We start from the raw sequence: 18,160 nt of genomic DNA, 5'->3' as shown, positions 1-18,160 counted from the left end.
TGGTCTTCGTTTGCCCCCCCTAAAATTCAGAACTTCACGTGGTTGGCACTCTCCCAGAGGATGCTCAATATCGACCAGCTTCAAAGACTAGGCATTCAGAGGATGCTCACTATTGACCAGCTTCAAAGACTAGGAATTCAGCTACCCAATCACTGCGCTCTTTGCATGGCAGACAGAAAAACTAATGCAAACATGTTCCTGCATTGCTCGTTTGCCTTCAACCTTTGGGGGGAACTTCTACGCCTTTTTGAAGTTCAATGGATGCTCCCAGTCACAGTACCTCTCATCTTTTTGTTCATTCAACATTACCCATGGCCAAAGGCAGGCATTTTATTTTGGAAATCAGTAGTCACTGCCTCTTTATGGGCCATATGGATAAAGCGAAACAATAGGATCTATCGGGGTGAGCAATCATCCTGGCTCAGCATATTTGTCAAGCTCAAATCGGTGGTATTCTGGACCACCAACCACTAAAGTTTCAAACAGGTTCCCACTTCCACCTTTTACCAAGATTGGGTCACTGCTCTTCAACATAACCGCAAGCCCCCACCTCGAGCTTCTCTTTGGAGGCCTCCTGCCCAGGGCCATTTCAAGCTTAACTTCGACGGTTGCTCCCTCGGAAATCCCGATCCATCGGGAATCGGAGCGATACTCAGAGACCAACTTGGCTTAACAGTTGCCTCTATTTCTAAGTTTATTGGGCACGCTGATTCTATGGAAGCAGAGACGATAGGCTCTGTTGGAAGCCCTCAAGCTTACCCAACCTCTCAGGATAGAGTCCATTATTCTTGAAGGCAACTTGAAGAATGTCATTACTTGGGCTACGAACTCCACACCCCCCCCCCCCCCCTCCCCTCGGTTTTTGGCTCACATTTTTTATGAAATTAAACACCTTTGCATGGATATGCATGTCTTATGGAGCCATACTTGGAGGGAAGTAAACCAGGTGGCAGACAACCTCACTAAAGAAGCTGCTACTTCGGACAGTTTTAGTCTTCTGGATTGACGGCTTTTTGTGGGTTGCTTTTGCCGTTAATGTAACCTTCAAAAAGAAGCTTTTTGAATCTTCTATTATTTTATCTTTGTTTTTGGAGCTTCTGCCTTTGTGGATAGCCCAAACTCTTTTAAGTTTCTATGTACCCTCTTCTCTTGTCAATTTAAGGTTAATAAAATCTAAACCAAACACCTGAAACTTTTCAACAATATTTATATGTATTTGAATTTTTCTGCTCAGTGTGGGGTTTTCTTGATAAATTCAAGAGTCTCCAAATTTTTTTGCACATAGTATGCCTTTTGTTTTTGTGTGTTTCTTGTTGTAGGCTGTGTTAGGAAGGGGTTATCTAACATAATCTAATCTAATTTCCAGTTTATAACATTCAAACATTGATTTCCATCATATAATCAAATTTTGGGTCAAAAGTTTTAGATAGGCTGCTATATGCAGAAAAAAAAGTACTTAAGATAGTTTTTTTTGTTTAAAACTAGAGATTTTCTGCATATATTACATTATTTACAACTAGTTAGATGATTAAAAATATTAGATATATGTTAAAGTCTAAACATATACATAAGATAAATAGAAAATATTTATGCTTAATTAGAAAATTATTGAAATTTATTATATCTAGTTCAAGTTTTAACTTTAAACATATATTTTCTAATTATCTAATATATATTTTCAGCATATAATTTTTAACAGGTCTCTAAAATTCTAAATATATGTCTAACATTTTAAATATTATCTAATTATCTAATATATCATATTTTTAGATTAAAATATAATATATGATATTTTTCGATTAATATTATATTTTAATCAATCCTATAGATGTCACTATTGAGATTCAATGCCTTTTAAACTGTGAAATGACTATGTGATACTCAAACAAGAAGTAGACTCCCCATATTCTGACTTCATTGAAAATTTCATCTAAATATATAAACCTATTTGTCATTTTTTCACAAGTCAACTCATTTTGATTTTAAAATTTTTGGAATATTTTTTCAAATGTTTTTGCCAATTCGGTGTGGCCGAACGGTTCAAACCAATCCAAGTCGGTTGGTTCGCCAGGTTGCCTGGGAACCGGTCGGTAACCGGTTTGGCCAACTGATCCAGTTTTTTAAATATTTATATAGACTAAATATATAAGATACCTTTTGATTCCAGCATACAAATACAAATACCACGAACAAGAAATCTAATTTCACATTTCAAAATATAAATTTTCAATGGCTCGATGCATCATGTTACCTTAGCAAGAATTTTTTCTGTTCATAATCTCTTGAATGATTAGTCAAATTACTCATACCTAAATACTGAGTATTTGCTATGAGAGTGATTATTGAAGGCTTAGTCCTCGTTATATTGTATTCAAGTCTCTAAGGACTCGTTTGTGCTTTTCCCGACCAAAGGACATTCTTGTATAGTAAGTAGATTTTTTATAACTAAGATAAACATATGAGAGGGAGGTCACCAAAGGACATTCTTGTATAGTAAGTAGATCTTTTATAACTAAGATAAACATATGAGAGGGAGGTCAGTAGACCTAACGTCACCCTCTCTCAACCTCCACTTCCTTCCTCATTTTCTCTCTCATTGAGCACTAGATCTTTTCACCTATTTTTTTCATTTTTTCTCCTCCTTTCGCGATGCACCCGCATTCGAACAGCATCGAGCCGCATCGCAGCATCGGCTCCCCCCATCGCTTTTGGCCGAATCCCTCATTTTAAAACAATGTTTTAAATTGGTACTACAGCAAGAAGCCTCATGATGTTTTCTTTGAAACCCTAAAGATGTGAATTAGCTGTACAAAGGTCTCCCATAGCTGTACGGGGAAAAGCCCTAAATCTGAAGAAGAAAACAGATAGTACAAAACCCTAGATATGAGAAAATATATTGAAAAAAAACTAGATTCATGGTTGTTTCCTCGAGTTTTTGATATGGGATTAGAAACACTAGGTCCGGCTATCATGGTTCTATGATGTTAATGTTTGTTAACGCACCAACTTTTATGGATCAAATCATTGTTTATGAGTTGTTTAATTTAGTTTTTTTTGAGATCACTTGTAAGGATGATCTCGGGTCCCTATTCAAAGTATTTTTGGTAGCTCATGCGTTGATCAACGTGTATCTTTTGTGTTTTTCAGGCTGTATTGTGGCCAATATGTCTAGTTTGAGGGATTCAGACCACTCTTCCACCTTCACTAAAACTCCCAGTGTTACCTCCCATACAGGTATCCATGGACACACCTCCATGAGGGTATCCATGAGTATAACCTTGGATTGCAGATTACTACTATCAAACACAATGGAAAATTTATTTAGAGTGGTAACAATCTGCTAAAATGTTCATCGGTGGAAGGGAAAGGTTGGGGTATATCAATGGAAAGATTACTGAATTTGAAGAAACAAATCTAGACATGAGAAGTGGGAAACTGAAAATCCTACTTTTTTAAATGGGTTGTTACACTCCATGCAGCTATTGAATTTTTGTTTCTTCAAATTGTAAAGAGATTTGGGACTTTGTATCTCAAACTTACTCTCAAAGTAAGAATGTGGCTCGAGTGTACCAATTGAGGCAAGAAATTTGCCATCTTCGACATGGGCACAAGTCTCTTGCTGAATATTTTTTATTACTTCATTGTATGTTGGAGGAGCTAGACCACTATCAAATGTTTAAACCATCTTGTAAAGAACATGGTAAGCAATACAAAGTGTTTGTGGAACAAATCGTGTTGTGTTCCTGGCGGGATACCCTTTTGTTGCTTAACCAGGTGTATTCCTTTGCTCAAAGTGAAGAGAGGCAAAATAATGTCATGCTCCCTAGCCAAGGAGTTGACCAATCTGCTCTTAATTTAGCCTCCTTTCCTCCTATAATCAGTAAGGGGGGTAGAACTCAAAATTTGGAAAAAGAGGGCCTAATCAAGGTGATAAAGTAAGTATAACCATGCATTTGAAGAGGTATAATCAAGGCGATAATAGTAAGCATAACCCTGCATCTGAATAGGTATTGCCTAAAGGAGCTTACCCACTCAGTGAATTCAGCAAGGCCAATAAGATCAGAGTGCGCCATCGATCAGGTAATTAAACTATATATATATATATATATATATATATATATATATATATATATATATATATATTAACTGTATATAATATAGTGCTATCTTATAAGCACTATATTATCAAACATATATATACTTCCACAGGTTATATATATATATATATATATATATATATATATATATATATATTAACTGTATATAATATAGTGCTATCTTATAAGCACTATATTATCAAACATATATATACATCCACAGGCTATATATATATATATATATATATATATATATATATATATATATATATATATATATATATATATGGGTTATGTTAGGGTGCTCATACAATAGAGAATTTTATAATTGTACTCAACAAATTTTAGAGACTTATATAGCCTTGTTTTATAATACAACATTTTTTTAGTAAGGGTATTTTTTAGTCGTTAGAAGGGGTGTGACATCACCCACATGGAGCATTAAATACCACTTGTGATCTACACCTAAGTTCTCCTAAATGTATTCATTTCGAATTATATCCCTTATTGTATTGCCACTCATCCATCTCAACATACTTATCTCAGCTACACTCATCTTATGGGTATGTTGTGTCTTGACCGCCCAACATTCCGCCCCATAAAGCAAAGCCGGTCTCATAATTGCCCTATAGAATTTCCTCTTCAGCTTCATTAGTATGAGGCGATCACATAAAACTCTAGTTGCACATCTCCACTTTGCCCACCCAGCTTTAATACTATGTGCCACATCTTCCTCAATCTATGAATCTTCCTAGATTATCGACCCAAGATATGGAAAGTGCTCTCTTTTTAGTATTTCTTGGGCGAAAATCTTAACTACTTTCTCGTCTCTACTCCTATTATTAGTAAACTTGCATTCCATATATTCAGTCTTAGTCCGACTAATTTTTAAACCTTTAGACTCTAGTGCATCCCTCCAAAGCTCTAACTTTGTGCTAGCGCTGCTTCGGGTTTCATCGATCAAAACTACGTCTAACATGAACAACATACACCCCGGTACCTCATCTTGTAGGTGCCTAGTTAGGTCGTCCATAACTAAGACAGATAGGTATTTGGCTAAACGCCGACAAATAGACCTATTATCGCTAAAAACTCATTCATCTCTCAACTACTTATTTGCGCACTAGTTAGCGCTCCCTCGTACATATCTCTCACTAAGTCGATATAGTATTTGGAGACTCCATTCTTTTTAACACCCACCAAATTAAATCTCAAGGTACTCTATCATATAGTGTGAGAGAGAGAGAGAGAGAGAGAGATCTTGTAATGTGAGAGAGAAGTCAAATATTTGGGATTGGCTACACGAATCCTGATCCGCCATTCTGCACTATCAAGGGCCATACTTTTAGTAATGCCATAAATCCCCATATCCTTTCTCACTACTTCCAACCATGTCCCTTTGGGCATACTCCATGCCCTTTTTGAGCCTTCCACTTGAACTAACTCGCAGATCTTAACAAGTGTTGTACTTGATCCACCATTGGTTGAATGGGTACCCATAAATCCTCCGTGGAGATGCACATCATAGGGTCTAAGCCTATGCAGCCGAGGGTGTGGTTCAACTCATTTAACCAGGGCCTAGTCGAATGCCAAGGTGAGAGTAACAAAACCCACCATGTCTTAGATAAGAAATACTCCAACCGGTTCTAATGTCCTCTTTCACTCAAGTATAGTCCAGCTCCAATGGCCTCTTTTATCCAAATCTAGCCCACTCATGCATGCTCTAATGGTCTCTTTCACCCAAGTAGAGCCTACTTCCCCTGATGGCCTCTTTCATCCAAGTAGGGTTCACTCACATGAACTCTTTCATCCTTCCAACACACCCACTCAAATCGAGAGAATTATATAAATAGAATATGCATAAGTACAAATACATGGGGGATACCAAAATATCTTTTATAAAAAACCAAGTGCATAGACCTTTAAAGGCCATAAACCCCTACAAGTATAATTAAAGTTATTTTTAATACATTACTTGGTATATAATATTTTCAAAAAAATTGCGATTAATCTTTTATTCTATAAAATTTCTTTAGTTTTATACATTTGTTGTATGGGAGCCATCATGGAGCCCAAACTAGAGAACTCTTAGAAACCAATGATCCGCCACTTCTGCTCCCGCTCCCACGCTCCTGCCACTAACAACTATGTTTAGTACTTTGGTGCTACAGTGCCCACGGCCATGGCTATTCTGTCCAGCATAGAGATTTCCTTTGAATTTTCTTGTTGCTGGCCTTCTTGAAAGCTGACTCCTCTTAATGTCATTAGATGGATGGGAAGAATCCCTACTTGAAGTGGATCTGATCCATGGAGGCGATACTTGACCTAGGTGGCAGTGAGATTTGTAACTTTTCATCATGTTCCAAGAGAAGGAAATAGGCATGGGCCTCTCTTGCGCGAGGGAGAGTTTGCAGAGACCCCTTGTAGGAACCGATCTCATGCTACTGAACTTCCCTTCTTTTTGGATATGTCTCTATCTTACCGCACATATAGGTCACCTTTTTTGTCCACCACACAAGACTCAATGTATATGTTCCTCCTATAATAATGTATCATTAGATTTCCAAACAAAAAAAGAGTGGTAAAGTAAGATTTGCTTTGAATTCCAAAAAATGTTCAGCATGAAGGTAGAGAGGTATGTCATACATAGCAATGACTCAAGAGGTACAAAATGAAATGGGCAACTAATTTTCAGCCATCTATCCTTATTTTTGCTGATATTGTTCAATGCTCATAATCACATTTATGTTATTTAGTTTATTTTCTCTCTTTTTCAAATAAAAAGGCAAGCCTCCCCTAAAACAATTATGACATTGGTTATAGGGGATCCTTTTTCCACTGGAGTATTTGTATTTCCGGGTTATATTGATATAGGAGGAACCATTTTTGCCATCAAAGATTTGTTTGCAATCCAAAGTTTAATCTTTTGAAATTCTGATTTGCCAAATTTTATGTTCTTATCCAATGTATAGTACCCCAAGTCTTAAAGGAAATGCTTACAATCCATAAGCTAGTCTTTGGACTGGTAGTCATTGAATTTTGAGTACCAAGATTCAAACCATGAACTTCCTAAGTATACCTTTCAAAACTTTTGCTCCCAATATATTCTGCATGAATATTCCATTCATGAGATACATTGGAAAGGCTGACAGACATTTTTAAGGTGCCAAGCTTGCATTGAGTAAAAGTTTTGAATCCGTATTTGGAATCAAACATGAGACTAGAATTTCGGCAGGGATGTTCACCTTGCGGTTGCTGGCTACTGCAACTTGATTTTGATCACAGGAATTGATACAAATTGCCTGATGTCAAAATGAAAGGTATAAGATATAGAGATACCTTTAAGATAATTTATCCCTAATGAAAGTATCATAACATTTTTTTTTTTTTTTTATGGAAATGGAATCACGGAATTGAAACTGAATCACCAACATAAAAATAACAACGAGGCTATCTCCCAAAGTCTACTACCTCATTCATATGATGTGACCCACTAAGTAAAGAGACCTACCTCCAAAAGTTCACCATTTCTCTTGAGGACTTCCTTTGGATAATTGAAAGAAGAGACCCTATCCCTGGGAGGGCTGACACTTTTTCTTTTGGGTCCCAGAAAACTGTTGCCATCAAAGATCCAATTTCTAGAGGAACCATCTATTACCCTCCCATCAGAAATATTTCTAGCTCCTCCCTCTTGGTGATGTCCAATAATATCATCATTTCCGTCCTTTGCTATGATACATTTCTGTACATCTTTCCAGCCTCTAGACGACTTGCGACCAAGAGTCTGGTAAAACTTGATTTTCTCTTTTGTAAGAATTTCACGTACATCTTCCTGGCTAGCAAAAACATTCCAAAGTATATCACAAGGCATCACACTCTTTTCATTGGGAAACATTTCTGATTTACCAATTTCTTGATTCTTTTCACAGACTAGAGCTCCAGAACATGAAGAGCCTGAATCCTGCAGCCAAGCAAGAGCAAGAACAGGTAAATCCTTCTCTAGTTTCAGCCTGATGAAGAAGGAAAACTCTTTGTTCAGACCAGATGAAGTATATGCTAATGCATTCAAGAGTAATTCAGACAACAAGCTCGGCAGCATATCAATTGGCTTCAGGGAATGGGTTCTTCCAAAACTATAACACCGGGAAGGCTCTCCAGACAGTAGTACATCTGAAGAATCACCAGTCTTAGAGTCCTTTCCTGCATGGTTGCATAGGAGAGCTTTAGTAAAAACGAATAGGCGTCTCCACAAACAACAACCAATCAGTTGCCATCTTTCATCACTTGGAACCAAGTGTACTCTGGCATCAGTAAAATTGTGAAGCTGTGGCCTGCTGGCAGAAACAGGAAGCTCGTTGTCAACAGCAGACGAATCATTATGCACCACCAAATTCACTCTTAGAGGAGCTGTATTAAATTTAGAAGAAGATGGTATTCCATTGAGTCCATTTGATATTGGTTGACTCATCATCAGAAGATCTTCAGGACTCCTCCTCAACCATGCTGAAGCAAAACGGATGCAGTATTCCAGATGGTCTAGAACATCAGATGCCTTCAAGGTGATGTCATCTATCAATAAACCATTGGAATTCAAGACCTTCAGAAACAGTCTAAGGGTCCCAAGAGAATGTCGAAGGCTCTCTAAATAAAAATCCCAAGCATTAAGTTGGGTAATGCTACTTCTCTGACATCCATCTGAAAGTTTGGGAGCAGGAATAAATGCAGAGACAGTAATGTTATATCCAACAACACAGCGAGCAAACCCATTGCATATTTCTTCAGCAGCCTTTAGGAGAAGGTCCAGCTGAACAGAAGCAACACTATCAGAAATGTTAAGCAGGTCATGTGTATGTTTTGGGAAAAGCAGGCCTTGCAACACGTGGTATCCAAGAAACAACATCCCATTATTGCAGGAAAAGACAAACATCTGCAGAAAGAGGTAAGCAGCCCTCATAAATGAACAAGGAAATGGATATTACGAGCAAATGGAAAATAACAAAGGGAAAATAGGCCATTTCTGAGTAGCAAGAAGTAACCAAACTAATGCACCAAAACATTACCATAGTCTTCAAGTCAGTGGCCTTCACTGAATACCTCTCATCAAGAAAGGAAATCCCGGTCATGAGCTTCTTCTCTAGTTCTTCCAGTAGAGGAATGGATTGATGAGTGCCACTTTCTTTATTGAACCCTGATGGTATACAAGATGACACTAACTTGAATCTTTCCCAATTTGGATGTTCACGTATAATTTTTGAAATGTATTGCATTGCCAAATTTAATTTAGTATGAGACTCAAAACAGCTAGCCAAACTTCCCGAGAGCCAGTTGTATGAAGCATCATTTGATGTAGATTTCAGTTCTGATCCGTTGCTTGAATATACACTTGGTTCTTTACCATCATAATTACTGATAGAAGGGGAAAGGCAACCAAGAGCTTCAAGCTTGGCATTTAGAAGAGATTGATCAAGTTAATATCCCATAGTAGAAACTGACATATAACAGAGCAAACCGGAATAACCAAGCAAACAATCCATAGATTTCACATAATACAGCAGAGAATTACCAAAAAACAATTTATAGCTTTTTACAGCCCTACTTATATCTTGATTGTATAAATTTAACCAAAATTATTAAGGATAATTTGAATCTGCATCCAGGTTTTGCTCCCCAAACAAAGCAAGCCACAAAAGTTTATGGTAATCCCCAGGATTCAAACAGCCCTGAAAAATCTCAATAAGAAAATAATGAAAGAAAAGAGTGTGTGTACCACAAAATAATCATGTCGGGGATCCTTCATATATGGTTTTGTGAGAGTGTCCTTCTCAACTGTCATATTAGAAATTGGTGAGTGAGGATGGGGGTTACCAGGCCAGGAGGTTTGACGAAGGAGACCTCCAGGTAAGCCCACCTCCCTCTAATCCAGTGGTTGAAGAGGAATCCCACAAAACCATACAGAGAAGAAAACATCGTCTCCGAATGAGTAGGCAACTGCATCCCTGGTGCTTCAGTTGAACCCTTGTGTAGTCCACATATTTCAGAGTAACCTATTGTACTACAATTTTGGATATGAATAAATAACTTGTTTCTTATCAGAAACAAAAATATATTTTCTTAAATACTTCATCATGATCTTAGAACTTTTAGGAAATGAAGACAACTATTGATTAATATATATGCAGGAGCAGCACACACCACTTGATGCTCATGCTTCTAGAGTATCCATAACCACTGCTGTAAACATTGATCCGAAGTCCTAGAAGACAGTCACAATAGGGTGGGGATGACAAAATGAAAAAATTGGAACAAACTGATATGTGGGACTGAAGCAACACAAATATCAAAGCACTAAGCGGCATCCTGATCATATGTGAGATGGGAACTAGAAATAAGAGACTAATTACACTTACAGGAAGTCCACATTTGTTTAGAGCACTTGAAGTCATTATGATAGCCCATCTTGCCAATGTATCAGCACTAGATTCACCAATGGAATTCCTCAAGCACCGTTTCGCTACAAGGATTGCACAGTACTGACCAACATCTGGGTCTAAGAAAGCAGAGTGAGTTCCAGGAAGATCTAATATCTTTTCTTCAACTGTTAAGTCAACTGCCACATGAAGCAAGCGCAGTATCGATTGAGAATATTTCCCTAACCTCCACTGCACAAACACAACAATTTAAACAAGATAATGAGTTCTCACAATTATAGATATGAGACAAAAAAGCTGGGCTATAAAGAGCATTGCATTAATCGATGACAACTCATGCACCTCCAACATGCTAGCAAGCCAATTGTCCTCTTTCTCGATAGCGGAGGGCAATAAATAATTTAAGATAAGTTCATGCTGCACTGGCCCATTGGTTCCTTCCACAAGTTCACATATTACGAGCGCAAGTTGTTCATCTCCAATGTTTTTGGTACAGACAGCAATAGCAGAAGAAAGATCACCTCCAAGAAGAAAGAAAGCAGCTGCAAGCTCCAGTTGATGTCTCCCCAACAAAACATATGCATTTTTCAAAGCTGCAGATTTATTCTTTTCCTCCTGAAAATCAGTTCATAGAGAATAACAAAAATACACATGAGAAAAGCATAGTTGCATAAATTAAATCGTTGTGGGAAGTTACATACCATGAATATGCACAGATTTGCAGCACGAAGAACAAACATATAAAGCAATGAATGTGCGACTTAAAAAAATAAAGGAACTACAAAAAGAAACGATTGCATGGCAGTAGCTCTTCTTAGTGAGTTTAGGAGTTATTTCCAATCTTAAAATGATCATATGAAAAAGAAAGGAACAGGACTTGTAAATCAAATAGGAAGTGGGTAAGTAGATCTAGAAAATGCTACCACCAAAGAGAGCTACCAAGTATTTCATGTCATGACACACAAATTAGATGGAAACGATTCAGTACTCAAACATTCAAATGAATTCAGACCCTAGATTAATATAAGCAGTCAAATCCAGGCTATTGATGCATTCTATCTGGACTCAAGCTTTTCAAGAAAATCCATGAAGGTGTAAGTTAAAATAGAAAGGGACCTTTTACATGTCAAAATCCTCAAACCTGAAAGTTCCGCGAAAGAAACCCAACCAAGGGTTTGTCCCTTTCGTCTTTGCTAATTTTAAATAATCCAGCCAAAACTTGTTGTCTATTCAGTGCCAGGTACAGAAGTGCACATTCCTTTGGATCTTTCCTTTTCAAAAATTGTAGCCTTGCCAGCTTCTCCATCTACACAGACATGGTACAAAGAATAAGAAAAAGAATAGCACTTTGGTAGAGAACAAATGCAGTAGTATGTTTATATCCAATACACACACAAAGACGTGTGTTTCTACGTGTGAGCAAGCATGCACGATAAGAATTTATAACACCAAGGACTATGGATGATATGATGGATCACAATATAATGTATAAGTAATTTTAGGATTAAAGTACATTTTGTGCGCGCACCACACACACACATTGGATCTGTATAACCCACACGGTATAAGCAGGTACTCAACCATCCTATGTCAACAATATTTGAGTAGAGGCATGAACCCCACAACCATCCATTGTCGATGTAAGGTAGTTGAGGGACCTGTTTATATCCCTGCAAGATATAAACAGGTAGTGTAGTAGCCTTTCACATGCACGCATGCACGCGCGCACACAGACACATAGGAAGGTTGGGGGGGGAGGGGGGAGAGAGAGAGAGAGAGAGAGAGAGAGAGAGAGAGAGAGATAAATGAAATGTCACAAGATAGACCCGATGTAAATTTAATACACAATCAATGTAGGATATATGAACTGTCTCGAGATAAACCTGCTGTGAACTTACATACACAATCAATGAAGCATATATTGAAAGCACTCACTTGTTAATCCAGACTTTATAAAAATTTAATTTAGAAGTACAGAAAATACCCACGATCATACCACCCATTCAAATCTGGGACTTTTTAAGAACATTATTCATGCTAAACCAATGAAAAGCGATGCATTTGAAGTTTGAAATGAACTTGAATTACTCATACATGGTTGTAAATGAATATGAACCAATCAAATTTATACAACTTCTCACAAATAAGGTGAACATAGCTATTCAAAATGCCTTACGTTTTTAGAGAAACTGTTTACCAATTACGTTGGCATCCATTCAACCTATGCACTTTTCACGATCTTGTTGACTGGATATCATCATTACAGTATATGATTAAAGTCATGCACGGCTGTTTATTGAAGCAAAATATGTTAACAACTTTGTGGGTTTAAGAATGTTCAAATGTCCGACATTCTAAATATATTAAAACAAACAAAAAAAATATGAGATTCAAAAATCGACCACAGATCTGCCCCATTTGAGATAGCATCACAATAATCATCAATAGAAATCCAACATATATTAAAAATACCAAAGCCCATACAATAATTAATTATAATCTTACCCTCGCACGTAAAGAAGTTCCACTTGTAAGCCAAAAACCCAGACCCAAATTCCTCATTTCTTGCCAACATGGTTCATTAGACAGGAGAGAATTGCATAAATCATCTTGACTATCAGACTGCAATGCCCATGCCATCAACTTAGACTCCGCGACCAACCCTTCCACATCAGCAGGCCATCCAAATTTATGAGAGAAACAGAGTTGTTTGATACGTACAGCAACCCAGAACCTTGGGAAAGAAAGGGTAAACCATGTCATTTACTTCCAGAAAAATGAAGAAACACAATTACGGAATCAGAGCAAATAGCTTCGATCCAAAAGTTTCTGAGTACACCAGTGGGAGGAAAGGAAAATATTAAATTGAACCTTGGTCCATCAACTATATCTGGCATTAAATCAGTCCACATGTCACAATTACATAACATCAAATAAATGCCAGACACTTATATCATGAGAAATGAAACATCTCAAGAAAAAAAATTAGTCATAAGCATTCCCTCTTAAACCCTCATGGATGCAGTGAAGTACCCATTGCCTAGACCAACATTTAGGGATCAAATATGGAGAAAATATAGTAGGGGTATTTGTTTGGCCTAGTCTATCATGGTAATGGAATTGGTACCTTTAGTCACACTCCAAGGGTTGATGTCCAGAAGATACAGAAACAGAGGTTAGAGGGTGCAAAAAATTGTCCAAAGCACCAATACTTCTGAAGCACTTTGGATGGTCAAATCTTACGAAGGAATCAACTTAAGTTATGTTCAGCAATGTTCAGGAGTGTGATGGCTTCCCATCTAGCATGATTTCTACCACTAAGGGATCAATCTAGGATGGCCATTTACTCATGACTGCTGAGTTGTAGAGGAGTTTGGCAAAAACCTCCAGAAGAGCATCCATAAACCTATTAAGTGGCCAGAAGTTGTTGCTGAAGCCACAGTGTGGCAAATGGCTTTGTGCTAAGACTGCAGCTGTCAAAGCTACATGGTTGGATTACCACAGGATCAGACACTTAACCTTACAAAACGTTGGGATCGACATCAAATGCCAGATGTGAACTTATGTGATGGCAAGAACAACCGAAGCACACTCAATCAGGTCAGTATAAAAAAGAACCACCTCCTCAAGAAACAGAGTTAAAAAGATTTCATCTGCATATCAAAATGCCATGTCTTCAAGTAAATTTCATTGGAAAACCATCAAAAAATAGAAAAATAAACAATTTGTTGGAGAGATTAAGAAAGTAATGTAGATAATTCACCTTATAGATCATGGATGAGAAAACAATGATGATTTTAACAGCCACAAATTAAGTGAAGACAGGTTCGAAATTATTCCCCTTGAAAAATATACATGCTAGAATATAGAAAGTACTGAATGCTATAAATGCATGTCAACAATCGATACTATACTAAAAGCATTACATTTGAGTCTTTTGTCAAACAACCCATGCAACGAAAAATAGCAAGATATAACAATTTCACAATTTTGCAATCCCAGTATAGCACTTACTAGGAGGTACGAGTTGATTCAGGTGGAAGGCTCAAAAAAGGCAAGGGGTAGGCCCAAAACGACATGCATGGAAGTAGTGAGAAAAGATATGAAGACAAATGGTCTCACTAAGGGAATGGCCCTTGATAGAGCAGACTAGCAGGCCAAGATTCAGGTAGCTAACCCCAAATAGTTGAGAAGGTCATGATGATGATGATGAACAATTTCACACTTTCAAGACAATACTTAGTTCCTGTGGAAATGGAACAGTTGTGATAATCCTGTTGTTTCCCAATGATTTTTGCATAAAAAATTTCTTTGGGATATTTAATTATATATACTACATTATAAGAAGAATTCATATAAAATTTTCTTCTAAATTTTTATGTTCTCGAGTTTTACAGGAATGAGTTAGATCAAATCGAAGTCGTAACCATATTTTTGACACAAGACATAGTCAAGCTCACTTAGTTGCAGGAACCTTGTACCAAGGAGGTCTTCCCAAAACTACTAGCTTTAGGCAATTTTTAGGCCTAAGGGAATTCTTTTTTAATTTTTTTTTATAACACCACATATCCTGCTCCCGCAGGCATTTCTCATGACTAAGCTTCATTGCCATATACAAAGAATGAATACACTCATCAAAACTATTATGATAGATGGACATTCCATCCTAACAAACTGTTTCTCCTCAATTCATAAGCTCACTCAACGATTTTAGCAATATATAAAATGTACAAGGTTCTTGAGGATAGTTCAGCTATTTTTATTCATCATTTCGTGTGCTCTGCTATATTCCAATGTGTGTAGTGAGGAATGTTTTTTAGAAAAATTGACTTTAGTATTAATAGTATACCCCTTTATAAAATTCCCTGCCCATTCAGGAGTCAAACAAATATACACTTTTTACAGTCAGTCAAGAACAAAAACAAGAACACCACCCAGCCTAAGCCGAGGGCCTGGAGATTCCAAAGGGCATCCAAAGTAGAGTTGGCTTCGTGCCATTTGTGTCCATATTGGATTTGTAATCTATGGGAAATCTCCCAAATCTGTTCGAATATCATCTCCAAATACCATGGAAAGTTTGTCTGCCTAGATGCCCATCAGATGGCATTCTTGAAATCACCTTTCACCTCTTGAGTCCTGACCTTTCTTCAAATTGTTTCAAGCCTTCTAATAGGGGAGGAATCTCCACTTTTTATGAGTCTGAGACCACAATGAACCTGGAAAAGATAGAAAACGGGCCCCCATGGACTCCCTGAATATGCCACTCATGCCGCCTTTGCCAGGTTTGCATAGAGAGCAACTGTTGAACTTAAATTTGATTGACACATCTTGAGGAGCCAGTCAAAGATTAGACTGTGGTACCCTCAACTGCCTAGTGCAGAGATGAAATTTCACCAATATATCATTTGTTTTCATAAGCAAAACCTTTTTTTTTTAGAACGGAAAAATGATATGCTGCAACTCACATTCACAATATACAAGGTATTCTCATTCCATTTCACGAGAAAAGAAATACTTCTCACAAAGTTCTCATGTCACAAGTTAAAAATTAGCAAAGAAAAAACCGGACCACTTTCTATACTGGGCTGTTCAAGACAATAGGGAGCTTATAGTGGACAAAACCACCCTGTTAATACATTGGCTCAGCCACGGATTAAGTCATCACAAAGAGGCAAGAAATTAACAATATCCAAGTTCTTTTATTCATGATGCTCCTGATAAGTGGTGCTTTAATATGGAAGGTGGCTTTACTTCCATTAGAACCTCAGAGGCTTGGAATTGCATGTATTGGCAGCTAGGTAGCTCCTTCAAAGAGATTTAGAATGGAGAAATTGTTGTTGAATGTGCTGTAGTAAGTCAGAGACACAAATGGAATATCTTTCTCAATAAGGTTGTGTGAGTTATTTACTTACGCAAGGGCATTTCTTGTAATTTTCATATCAATACAATAAATATATGCGATGTGACTGATCCCAAAAGGCAATCACGTCCCCTTTTCCTCTCCAATTTCTCTCACACACCTCTCTCTTTCATCTCCTTTTTCTCTTACCACATCTTCGTCTTCCTCTTTCCCTTCACACCTTTCTCTTCTCTCATATACTCAACTAGTACTTGGCGATTGACATAAATCTAGGTTCTAGCTTTCAACTTGGTTTCAGAGCAAGGTTCAAATCTGAAGAAGTAAGAGTCGAGTGCTGAGAACTCTGGCCATTTAACTGCTGGTTTACCAGTACAGCCAGACAACTGGAAGAGTGTACGACAAGAAGAAACCCTAACAGATCTATTTTTGAAGATTATGATGATACTATTCTAACATATGTTTTTTGAAGGAAAGTGTCGTTTTCTAACATTTGCTCCTAATCTGATCTGGTTTTCATGAAAGTTGCCAAATTTGTAAAGTTTTATAACCAAAATTTACGGTTTTTCATGATTCATAGATAGGTGATCTGATGATAAATCCATGGTGTCTTTCTTTTTTTTTGGGGGGCAGGGGAGGGAGGGGGGGGGACGAACTATTTGATGTGGCATTGAATGGTGAATCTTGGATCCTTTTATTCCATCTTTTTTTTTGGCTATTGTTGGATGTGTAGCGAATAGCTTTATAGCCACTTTACCTCTGAAACTTGCTGCCACGATTATATATTTGACTGGCTAATGCACTATGTAGTGCTTTTTTTTTTTTGGTGAGTTAGTGGGGAGAGGGCCCCAACCGTCGGTATGAATTGAGCCTAGGAGGTAGCGTTGCAAATCGTCAAGCATTAACCACTTAAGCACGGGCTCTTTTCCTACTGTGTAGTGCTTTCAATGCTTACGAAGTGTACTTAATGAGAAATCCGAGGGTGTACCCCTATTTCAACAACAATGATAACCTGTTTATTGCCTTGAAAAAGTAACAATGTCACAACGAAAATCAAGTATAAAATGTTGGGGTTTGTGGCCTTTAAAGTCCATGAGAGAATGTAAATACAATAAATGATAGTGAATTATGCACTTCAGTAGGATTCTATGATGGTTGACTGACCTAGGGATGGGCGGTCTATGGTAATTGTCCAAAACCCTTTCGGCTAGCATAAAACCCTTTCAGCTAGGCATAGACACTACGTTGAGGGTTTTATAGAGGGTCATCACTTGTTGAGGTCGGAGAGATGCTTGTGTGAGCAAGGGCCAAGCCCTCAACGAAACATCCGCACGACATGTACATATGACAACTACGTTTTTTTTTATGAAGCAACCTTAGAAAGGGACACGTGTACATTTGCACAAAGAGACTTCCCCTTGCACTATAGTGATATGTACATTTGACTTGCTCTTAGGGGAACCTGTTACCATATACTAGAACTATGGTTCTACTGTTTATTGGCAAGCTTTGACGGGCCAATCATAAGCCCCTGCACATGATTGGGAGTCATGGGTCCCATTGGGTTGGTTTGAGAAAACAGTAGTGGATCATGGATCCTGACACGGAATGGCCTGACAGGCATGTGTTTTGACTTATTAGGTACCAATCCACTTGTAAAGGTATTTCTATGTGCTACTAAACTTTTTAAGAAACCCCAAAAATATTGTTTTCAACAGTATTTTTGTTTATGTGATTTTCAGATATTTATAAGAATTTTAAAATTGAATTTGAATGAA

At 37.5% G+C, this 18,160-nt stretch overlaps 1 protein-coding gene across 18 annotated transcripts in view; it reads right to left on the bottom strand.

Moving 5' to 3' along the window:
• Positions 1–18,160, bottom strand: part of LOC18439600 (transducin family protein / WD-40 repeat family protein) — a 70,307-nt gene that overhangs the window by 17,692 nt on the left and 34,455 nt on the right. For 15 of the 18 annotated variants that reach the window (XR_016052624.1, XR_016052623.1, XR_016052625.1 and 12 more), the window contains 7 exons: positions 13,031–13,259; positions 11,667–11,831; positions 10,868–11,140; positions 10,505–10,756; positions 9,158–9,538; positions 7,609–9,024; positions 7,343–7,399 (listed from right to left, as the gene is read on the bottom strand). Coding sequence is in view for 15 of the 18 variants with exons in the window: in XM_088862614.1 (XP_088718740.1) it covers positions 7,343–7,399; positions 7,609–9,024; positions 9,158–9,538; positions 10,505–10,756; positions 10,868–11,140; positions 11,667–11,831; positions 13,031–13,259 (2,773 nt within the window). In the remaining 3 variants the exon portion in view is untranslated. Of the gene's footprint in view, positions 1–6,082; positions 6,637–7,342; positions 7,400–7,608; positions 9,025–9,157; positions 9,539–10,504; positions 10,757–10,867; positions 11,141–11,666; positions 11,832–13,030; positions 13,260–18,160 lie in introns of those variants that run through there. The other 3 variants (XM_088862617.1, XM_088862624.1, XM_088862627.1) reach the window with 2 other exon arrangements.

This window comes from Amborella trichopoda, chromosome 3 (assembly GCF_054954075.1).
Source record: "Amborella trichopoda isolate Santa Cruz 75 chromosome 3, AtrichopodaSantaCruz75HAP2 v2.0, whole genome shotgun sequence".
NCBI lineage: Eukaryota > Viridiplantae > Streptophyta > Magnoliopsida > Amborellales > Amborellaceae > Amborella > Amborella trichopoda.
Note: the sequence above shows the minus strand (reverse complement) of the source record. Positions and strands in the feature narration are given on the sequence as shown.